This window comes from Sceloporus undulatus, chromosome 5 (genome assembly GCF_019175285.1).
Source record: "Sceloporus undulatus isolate JIND9_A2432 ecotype Alabama chromosome 5, SceUnd_v1.1, whole genome shotgun sequence".
In the NCBI taxonomy this organism is placed as follows: domain Eukaryota; kingdom Metazoa; phylum Chordata; class Lepidosauria; order Squamata; family Phrynosomatidae; genus Sceloporus; species Sceloporus undulatus.
The window spans coordinates 93,232,087-93,243,651 of NC_056526.1; the positions used below are offsets into that span (position 1 = coordinate 93,232,087).

At 38.0% G+C, this 11,565-nt stretch overlaps 1 protein-coding gene across 1 annotated transcript in view; it reads right to left on the bottom strand.

The window, feature by feature from the left end:
* Nucleotides 1-11,565, bottom strand: part of SLIT2 (slit guidance ligand 2) — a 264,159-nt gene that overhangs the window by 50,024 nt on the left and 202,570 nt on the right. The window contains 4 exon segments of the mRNA XM_042468592.1: nt 1,605-1,737; nt 3,344-3,510; nt 5,721-5,864; nt 10,801-10,944. Coding sequence (XP_042324526.1) covers nt 1,605-1,737; nt 3,344-3,510; nt 5,721-5,864; nt 10,801-10,944 — 588 coding nt within the window.

The following is an 11,565-nucleotide window of genomic DNA, read 5'->3' on the forward strand; positions in this document are numbered from 1 at the left end:
CTTTAGCCACACCAATGTTGCAATGGCACAGGGTTGAAGTCTCAGGAATGAAACCTTGATTATGTTTTGCCAGTGGAGATCTGGCAGTCCCTCACTGTTGTCATTTTGGCTCCAGCTGAATACATACTTTTAGCTGCGGTTTTGTTAGTGGACAGACAAATACGACATTGTTATATTTGTTGTACTGCATGTTTTCTATTTTTCTCTGACCTTATAATTAAGATTTTATTAGCATTTGTATATTATTCTATGTTTTATAGAATTTGTGAACTGCCCTGGGCTTTGAAAAGAAGGGTGAAATATAAATATCAATACATAATCAATATATAACCAAACTACTTTTGATCTTAGTTTAACAGTAAGGCATTCAGTCATCAATACTATGTTGCAATTAGTTGGATATCAGGTTCCAGAGCAATCCTGGAAATTTGGCTTGGGACAGATGACAGAGGGAGGGGGAACAAACATCCTAATATTGGTTCTCCAGTATTGAATCCAACATAGTATTTACTAAACTGCTTTAGGTGAATATAGGTCTTCCTTGAAGCATGTTTAGTAGTAATGAACTGTTTGCAAAATAAACAAGGTTTTTTTTTTTAAGGAGGATGCTGTTTTATTTTGGGGTTATATTTTGTTTTGCATCTTCCGAACACTTGGGTCCTTGTTTTGAAAATCCTCAATTATATCCAAAATGTAAGAAGTTAGTGCCTCCCCGCATTGTTAACACTGCTGAACTCTTGACCAAGTAGCCTTAAAGTTCAAGTAGTGTTCTCTGCAGACAAAATATGAAAGGCCTCCAATACATTTAGATAGAATGTGTTTCACAAACTGTCCAGTGTATCATCTTAATAGTCCACTCTTCACTCAGGCAAAGCATTTTACACAGAACAAACAGCACAAGAGTCTAAAGGTTAAAAGGAAGTCACCTAATCTTGAAAATGAAACTAAGGCTGACAACCTGTTCACTACAACATAAATTTATGCAGACATAGCTCTTCTAGAGTTCTGCAACACCAGAATTATACTGTGGTGCAACTAATAGGTGGCAATGATGAATGAAATGGAGGAACGTACTACAAAGTGCATCACTTGTGCAGTATTTACATACCACTTTTACAATCCTCTTTATAATACCAACCTATGTAACTCCTAGAAAATATATTATGTACACAATGACAAAAGATTACATTATTTACATAAGGCCATAATGGTGTTTATGTCCCCAATTGTATTCTTGCCTAAAAGAGCATCAACTGACCCTTCCTGGGTAGGAATTTCCAGAGATGAAGCATCACAACCGAAAAGATTCTACCTCTGAGGATCTCCATGTACCCAACATCTGGGACGCATAGGACAATCATGGCTCAAAATGGTTCTTTTGGTATTTGGGCCTCAAGCGCAAGACACAGTACCTAAAGTTCCCTGATTTTTTTTCTTAGCAAAACCAAACTAAGGGAGCAAAGCCAAACTAAAGACAAACCAAATGAAATTTCCCAGTAATATTATTGACTTGTCAAACACACTCCTCATACACTCTCATTCATGGGGGGAAACCCCACATCATTTCTGACATTGTTTCAAAGAAGAAATACTGACGTACTTACAGTTCAGTTACATCCTTTGGAATGCCTTTAGGCAAAGTCTTCAGACCTTTATTGCTACAACGAACTACAGTATCTAGGCAAGTACATTCTGCAGGACAGCGGGAGAGTGGAGAGCAACTATTCTCATCATTTCCTAGGTCATTAAAAAAAAAGACCATAAATATAAACCATGCTCAGCTAAAAGCACTTAACACACCTGGTGGCAGCACAATAATTTTAATCTGTTCTGTGAATGTTCTGCTTGTAAGTAACTCTGTAAAAAGGAAACATATTCACAAGCAACTGTGCATTCAGCTATGCTTTCATGAGGTTTCCATGATATGGTATATGCACCATGCATTTGAAACCACGGCTATTAAAAATGCCCTTTCTTGCTCACACATTAGTTGTGCCAGTCCCTTTTGGTGTACTGCCCATTGGGTGACAACTCTTCCAGCGTGTCGCCCAGTCTGATCCACACACACACCCACAGCCCTAATGATGCCACTGATTGTGGTGTGCTTTTGTTTCCACAAGGCCAGTCAATTAAAAAGCAAAGCAACACCCTTGCTTTTCCATCGACTGTCACATTTCAAACTGCTTTTTAAAAATTTCTTTTGTTTTGAAAGCAATTTGCCATGCAACACTGACATGGCTGATCATGCACATTCAAACACCTCCCCCCCCCCCCCCCCCCAAATCTCTTTGAACAGAAAGGTTGAATAAAAGGTCCTTTTGAGTCTGACTCATGTCTGTTTGTGCCTTGAAGTTGGTTCTGAGTAACCCTGTCATGGGGGTTTCTTGGCAAATTTCCTTATAGGAGGTCTGCTGAGAGTGTGTGACTTGCCCAAGGTCACCCAGTAGTTTTACATGGCTGAGCTTGGATTTGACCCCTGGTCATAATCCAGTGCTCAAGCCACTACACCATGATGGCTTCTGGATGAACCCATAGCTTGGAATTAATACATTACATATAGATACATTATCTATAACTGGGGACATGAAAATATCACACTAATTTACTAATTCCTGAGAAGATCTTGGCACTCTGAGACAGCCTATCAATGGTTTGTTAATCACCACAACATTCTCCTCCTGCCACAGGCGAACAAGAAAACTATCATGTGTTGGTTGCTTTTTGTTTTGTTTTATCTCTTGTTTTTCATTTCATTTCATTTCATTTTCTATTGATTTGTTATTGTTTATTGTTACAAATAAACAGAAAATTAGGGAGGAAAGACAACTAGCAATCCCCCCCCCACCACCCAGTGAAGTCTCAGCAACTTGTTCAAAATATCTCTACGTAACCAGTGTTGTTTCCCCTTATGAAGAAAAGTATGAGCACACATAGCAAGCACAGAAAGGCTGGCTGACTGATCACACAGATGTCAACAAGCCATCAGATGTTTCTAATTTTTAAAAAGTTCATGTAGCAGAGCATCAAATATTGTTTAGCTACACAGCCTGCAGAAAAAAAATAGTTCCAGGGTATATCAAAGGTCCCTCTTTTAGTGTTATCCCAGCACAGTATTTACAGCCATAGTTGTCCTTTCTGTTCTGGAAAATCAGAAGTGTCACATGGGAGAAGTCCATTTCAGTATCACCCTGCTCCCCACTCCAGGGGCTGTTGCATTGCCAACTTCTAATTTCTGATGTCAGTGGAATAGTACAGGACTTCAAATGCAACAGTAGTAACATAATTAAACTTTTCATGCAATACTCATACATCCCTGCCTTTGCTAAGGTCAGCAATTTCTTACCATCATCACAAGTGAAATCCTGAATGGCCACATCCTGTATAGGGATTTCTTTGAGAAAGTAGGGTTTCTGGCAGCGAGGATTCCCTGTCACAATGCGCTTCTTCCGCAGCCACTCTCCCAGCCATGCTAAGTGGCAGTTGCAGTTGAATGGATTAGCCAAGAGGTTCCTGATAAGTACATGCAAACAACACTTTTGTCAGTTTCAAGTTAAAATTTAAAAAAACATATCCCCAAAGTTTGTTTGTATACACACAGTATTTGTTTTACTACCTTCACTCACTCGTTTGCTTGCTCTGATTATGTTTTTTGCATTTTCTACAACATTAACAACAGATGAAATTCCTCCCCACCTCCCAGTACCCCAACCAAAGTGCAGGACAGCAATTTCAGAATCTGAGCTGAGAAATCCTGGTACATCTTATTTAGCAATAATGTAAAGGTGTCACAGATCTGACTTGCTGTCAAGCTATCTACACATGATAATACAGTAATTTAATGCTGCAATGAAGGCTGATTACTTTATATTATTAGCTTTAACCTGACAACAGCTCTTTCATTAATTTGCCTCCTCAAGATTTCCATCTTTTATTTGCTCCAGAGAATAGGTTTCCCATCTAAACTGACAGCTAAGTTGATTACATGCCAGTTATAAAAATGAATTTACTTCCACAACTCTCAATGCATTTGGCATCTCCACATTGCAGTGCAAGTCTTTTGACAATTTCATTATTTATAAACATGCCATCTTAAATATGCACAAATTAGTCATTAGGTATAACTTGTCACATTTTAAGTGGAAAGAGGATTAAGTATGGTGGCAATTATATTCTTTCCTCAAAAAGTCAAATCACAGAAAGCCAAACTGCTAAGTGCACCAGGATTTTCTTTTTTACTACTGTCTCCCCCTCTCTCTACCCACCATCTTCATTTTTCTTCTTCTACTCTAACATATTTAAAAACACATAGCTCTGGAAAAACATATTTTAAAATATATTCATATAAAATATAATGCTATGCAAATGTACCTCAGAGTAAGTTCCATTTAAGCCAATGGGGCTTATTTTTAAATAACCATGCATAGGTCTGTTCTGCTAATTGTTTCCTGAACTATAAAAGATTTAGTTCTATGGATTGCCTGTCATTTTCTATCTCTATATTACCTGCTATATAATGCCTGCAGAAACATGATCAGTAAAAATACTGGTACTTATGCTTCTCATGTGAAAGGTCCTGATGGTCAGGTGCTCATTGTCATCTTATTAAAGTGGACATCTCTGTACAATAGGATTTTTCTAAGGTTACCAGAGTTAGTAACAGAACTTATCTACTTTGAATTACAAATAAATGACAACAACTGAAAATTCAGCTTCATAGCTCTGAAGTGGATAAGAAAATACATATGTCAAGATGATCCTTCCTGTGCCACAACTAAAAGGCACAGTAACCTGGCAACCCTTGCTTTCTGGCACTAAAGAATGGGAGAAAAATTGGTGGCGATTAAAATGCCTCTATCACAGGACACTGTGTTTATAAATGAGCATCATACAAAATAAGGCAGAGTTGTTATTGAATTTTATATGATACTTCATTTTTTCCCAAGAAAGCAACTATTCCCTTTCCACATCAACAACCCCCCCCCCCCCCCCGCAACATCACAAAGGAGCCTACAAAAAGCACTAGTTCATATCTAGCAAGGCTGGATGGCCATACTTCATTTACCAGTTATCATTAGGGTTGCACAACTTACTTGGGTGGGCAGATATATTTTCCCTCCTTGGAAACCAACTATCATTTTAACAAGAGCATCTCAGAACCTGCACTCCATTGTGCATGTTGTGTGATCCCAGCACAAAAGTGAACCAGGAAGTACATCAGGAAGCAAGCTTTATGAAAGTATCCAAGTTCTTGTGGATCTCTTTGGACAAAATACAAAATGACCATCTTCTCAATGGTAATGTAATGTATGTGTGAACTGAGCTGTTTGGTTGATTAATCTGCAGCTGTACCCTGGACCAAGGAAATAATTATTGCCAGGAAGCTATAAAGTGCATCAAGGGAAGTCCATGCTGACAGTTTTAATACATTCCTAGAAGGCATGGAATCCTTCAGCAAAAGTGTGAATTATATACATTTAGCAAAAAAATTTCACATTGTTGTTCACTTACAAGGTGATATTTAGCACACGGTGAACACTACAGCACACAGAACTTGGCCATTTATTGTTTGTTTATCAGTGGTATCTTTATGTTAACAATGAACAATTTCATTTAATAAATCCATAAATCAAACAAGTCTAGTAAGAGAGATGACGTGAAAAGACTGACATGTTTGTGTGTTCTCATATGAAAGGTTGGCTACTAATGCAAGAACAACTTACAGTGTGGACAAGGAATGAAGAGTGTCAAAAGCTCCAGGAGCAATTGTAGTTATTTGGTTATCGTATAAAGACAGCAGACGGATAGAACTCAGGCCTGTGAAACTATCATTACTCACACAGCTAATGCGATTACTCCTTAGCATTCTGAGGGGGGAGGAAATAAGAAAGGTATTTGTTACTCCACAGAGAAAGTATCACACATTTCTTAAGATTGCTTACAAATCACTCAACAGCAAATGATATGATACACTGTATTTTCCATAAACAACAAACTCTCCAGCAATAAATATCGCAGTGCATTCAATGTATAAAATGTGTTTTTCTTATGGGTTGCAAAAATTGGCAGATGCTTACTCGCACGACAAGGCAGCTCTTATATTGCCTACATGTCATTTACTCTTTTAAATTTGGTAGCAGTTTTAACAGCAATTCTGGCAGGTATAGGTGTCTCTTCCTTTTCAAAAATTAAATTTGAGTTACACAGTATACATTGAGTGAGGACCATCACATGCAAAGGTAAATACAAATAAAAACACCATATTTCTAAACATTTTAAATTTGTTTTTCAAGTAGCAATGATAGAATAAGGTCACAATCCTAAATTTTAGACACCCTGGCTGGGAAAATCAAATCAAACCAAGTATTATGTTCACCGAGCCAATGTCCACTGCAGTTTTTACAACTCATCAAAAGTAACCAACATGAGAGCTTCCTAACAATGATACAAAAACAACCACAAAAATATATATTTCTGGTACTAAATCAGATATATAACTAAAAGAAATTTCCATGTAGATAAAATAATTAAATTCATTGAAGAATAAAATTATACAACTTAAAAATTGGGACATAACTGCAGCTCATATTTTAAAACCAACTGCTAAAAATGTATTTTTACTATGACCACAGTATCACAGTCCTCAGGGATAATATTCATATAATAATTGGCTGACTACCCATGTGTGACAGCAATAAAAGGGACTATTATACCTTTATATGAGGCAGCATCTGGGAAGATTTAAGGTTATGGTGGCATAGCATGAGATGCACCTTCATCAGTAAAAATACATTAGCATGGTAAGAATAGCCAAAGCTGACAAGGATGTGTGTGGGAATGGGATGTGCTGTAGTAAAAGGAGACATATTGCTGAGTCCCACATCTTCCAAACCCTTAAAAATATGCTTTAAAAAAGGCTTGAAAATAAAAGAAGAAGAGCAAATAAAAGCACCAGAATTGTAGGATTCTGACTTCTCCCAAAACTGTTTTGGTACAATTTCAAATACTGGTTCAAACACCTCCCACAATCAAAATGAAAATGCCTCCTTCAATTTTCAATCTGTCAATGTAATATCAGAAAAGTTTCATTTAATATTCTTTTTCCTAACAATCCTTCCAGATGGCCTTTTCTCCCTATACATCTCCAACTTTTTTGAGATATATTCTGCAAACTATCTCAAAAACATTTTAAAGAGACGTTTAGAGTTAGCAATGGTAACTCAAACTTCAAGCAATGAACTTTAGAAAAACATATAGAAATAAGCCAAAGAACAGAGGAAACGTACAACTCAACGAAGGAGTTGTTCTTATTACGAACATTATGAATCATTGGAATTGCCTCTGTTACCTCATAGGCAGTTACACATATAATACCCAATCTCTTTAACTCATAAGTCAGTGCTAGAAATGCTTCTGAAAGTGTGAGCTGTATTACTGATGTAGCTCTAAGAACCAAAGCCTGCACAGTCAACCTGGTGACTATCATACTGAGTTTTGCTTTTGATTGTAATTGCTAAGAGAGAGTCAAAAGGTGAAAAGCTGTGAGCTCTGTTTCTATAGTGAGACATCTATGGTATTTACTTGAAAAATCTGGTCCTAAGAACTTGCTTATTCAAAGCTTGTTCAGCAGGTTTAGAGATCAAGGGATAACTATGCAAACTACTTTTATCTTTTTCTTAGCTTCACACTAGTGTATCTCCAGTTCTTTTTATTCATCCATTCTTCTCAAATATTATTCACTGTATTGAGGCACTCTAGGTATGAACTGGTTCATTATCAGAATTGGCTTTGCACCCGTAGTGACTATTATCTCTAAATGCTTTCTTCCTTTCTGTAAGCTTCAGCTGATATATTCACAATGTACTTACAGCAATAGCAGTAGAGAATACATTTCTAAACTGCTTATCAGTGCACTTAAGCGCTCCCTAAGCTGTTTACAATGTGTAAGCTAATTGCCCCAACAAGTTGGGTACTCATTTTAGCGATCTCAGAAGGATGCCAGGCTGAGTCGATTCTGAGCCCCTGGCTGGTATTGAATTCACAACCTTGTGGTTTGTGAGTGAGTGGCTGCAGTACTGGCATTTAACCACCTGGTCCCAGGAGCAACATTTACTTTCATTTCAAGGTCTACTAATGCAACCAGAATGACAAAATGGATCATTATTGATAAATCTTGATTTTGTGCTTCCTGTACTATTTCTTGATAATTCATGCAATTAATGCTGAGTTGAAATGCTACTCCCTTCCATCTTTGCTGTTCCGGTTGCAAGCTGTGAAGTTGGGAGCTCTGGCAATTTGTGGGAAGACGTAAATATGGACCTTATTCTACTTAACAACAGGAAGATCCATGGTCCTTACCGCTGCTGGGCACTGTTTTACTTCTCTTCTTGCAGCCCGGAAGATGCCAGAGTGGGGCACAGAATTACTTGCCTTCCTATTGGCATTTTCTGGGGCAGGAAATACAGAAGAAAAAGAGGGTTGAGCAGGAGGAAAAGTATGATTGCCGGTGCCATCATGACTACCCATGCACGCACACACATACAATATAGGGAGAGTGTGTGACTTTTGTGACAGTTTTTGTTCTCCGAGACCATTTGATCCAAACGTTGTTTTGCTAAAGAATCTATGATCAACTCTACTTAGAAAAATCATTTAATCTAGGCTAATTTGATTGCCTCCATATCACTGATTTGTTTGGGGAGGGGATGTTGGGGCTGGGAGAGGGTAGTTTGTTTTAGGCTAATTTTCAAGTTTATAGTAGAGGAAAGGTTTGAGCTGCAAACTCCTGAGAACATTTCTCAATCTCTATATTTCAGTCATAATCAGAGTTGATCCAGGGATTTAAGACAGCCCAGTAATAAAGCGGAAAGATATTGCAAAGGATTGATGGGGATAAATAAAATAAAATAAGCATATTGCAAGCAAAGTTGTTACAGAATGAAAGGATACACAAAAAGCCATGCACACAGCTTATTCAAGAGAGATCCTACAACCTTGTGTTACATTTAGTTTCAATCCCACTTCTATGTCTAGAATTTGTTGCACTTAGAATCATAGAACCATAGAGTTGGAAAAGACCGCAATGGCCATCCAGTCCAACCCCCTGCCATGCAGGAAATCTCAAAGCATCCCGACAGATAGCCATCCAGCCTCTGTTTAAAGACCTCTAAGGAAGGAGACTCCACTACACTCCATAGGAGTTTGTTCCACTGTCAAACAGCCCTTACTTTCAGGAAGTTCCTCCTAATGTTGAGGTGGAATCTCTTTTCCTGTAGCTTGCATCCATTGCTCCAGGTCCTAGTCTCTACAGCAGCAGAAAACAAGCTAGCTCCCTCCTCAATTTGACATCCCCTCAAGTATTTAAACAGGTCTATCATATCACCTCTTAACCTTCTCTTCTCCAGGTTAAACATCCCCAGCTCTCCCAGTCGCTCCTCATAGGGCATGGTTTCCAGACCCTTCACCATTTTAGCCGCCCTCCTTTGGACACGCGCCAGTTTCTCAACATCCTTTTTGAATTGTGGTGCCCAGAACTGGACACAGTATTCCAGGTGGGGCCTGACCAGAGCAGAATATAGTGGCACTATTACTTCCCTTGATCTAGGCACTATACTTCTATTAATGCAGCCTAAAATTGCATTGGCCTTGTTAGCTGCCGCATCACACTGTTGACTCATGTTAAATTTGTGGTCTACTTGGACTCCTAGATCCCTTTCACATGTAATCTCATTCAGCCAGGTGTCCCTCTTCCTATATCTGTGCTTTCATTTTTCCACCCTAAGTACAGTACCTTACATTTCTCCATGTTGAAATTCATTTTGCTAGCTTTGGCCCAGCTTTCTAATGTATTAAGGTCATTTTGAATTTTGATCCTGTCCTCTGGGGTATTAGCTACTCCTCCTAATTTGGTGTCATCTGCAAATTTGATAAGTATACCCCCAATTCTGTCATCCAAGTCATTGATAAAGATGTTGAATAGCACTGGGCCCAGGACAGAACCCTGTGGCACCCTGATGGTCACTTCTCTCCAGGATAAAAACGAGCCACTGTTGAGCACCCTTTGGGTTCGGCCAGACAACCTAATCCATGTAACAGTTACTTTGTCTAGCCCATATTTCACGATCTTGTTTGCAAGAATGTCATGGGGAACCCTGTCAAAGGCCTTACTGAAATCAAGATATACCAGTGGTAGTGAACCTTTTAGAGGCCGAGTGCCCAAACTGCTACCCCAAACCCACTTATTAATTGCAAAGTGCCATGTCCCTATGGCTTTCTAGTAACAAACTCTGGCAAACTCTGTGCTGGGGCGATGGCACATGTGCCCACAGAGAGGGCTCTGAGTGCCACCCCTGGCATGCATGCCATAGGTTCGCCATCACTGAGATATACTATATCCACAACATTCACTTCATCTACCAAGATGGTAATTTTATATAAAAAAAGAGAGATTAGATTTGTCTGGCATGCCTTGTTTCTCTGAAACCCGTGTTGACGTTTTGTGATTATGGCATTGCTTTCTTGTTGTATGAAGCTAAAACCTCAAACCTTGTAACCTCAGATATTAACTGCGAGTAGCTGCCTTGAGTCCCTATACTAGGAGAAAGGCAGGATATAAATAAATAAAATAATAATAAAAATAATAGGGAAGTGATATGATTAATGTAGTTCTTTTGTAAACGTTGCAGTTAAAAGCAAAGCATCCACCCATGGCCAAGATTTGGCTTTTTAAAATACTATTTGCAATATATAAAATTTAACAAGTCTATGTATAGAAAACACAAAGGAGAAAATAACAAGACTTACAAAGTTTTGAGGCTTTCTAGTCCTTTGAACATTTTATATCGAACATTCTCTAATCGGTTGCTTGTGAGCAAAAGCTCATTTACGCCAGAAGCCCCTTCAAATGCTCCTTCTTCAATATCTGTTATTTTGTTATTGCTTAGATTTCTATTGTACAACCGTAAGAGAAATGACAAGAAAAATGCTTTAGAGAAATGATCCATACAATAAAGCATACAACAGCAATATAGCAAGTATATTTCTATCCTGCTTATTGGTGCACTTAAGCATTTCCTAAGCATGATTCCAGAAAGGATACAGAAAGAGCATTTCTTTCTAAAGTACTGCAATAATATAGTGACAACATATTTTTTTTGGGGGGGGGGGAATCAGTCTTCTATAGCATCATCATTTAAATTCTGATATTTTAACAATATTTGATTCACTATTACATATTCCACCGTAGGCATTTGAATACATGCTCTACTTTTATCTATTGGTCCTGCTTGAAACATCTTCATACCTGATGCACTATTAACAAAGTCTGAATTTTAACAGCATTAAAACATCTCCATTCTACCAAGTATAGGAAAGTTAGTGAAGGACATTATAGAAATACAATACTTGAGTACTATATAAAAAGTGGACTCATCAGCGACACCTCCTAAGATTTTCTTTTTAACCAGCTGTCAAATTTGAACGTTTGAAATTGTCTTATACCAACTGAGATCTATGATCTTAATAATAATAATAATAATAATAATAATAATAATAATAATAATAATAATA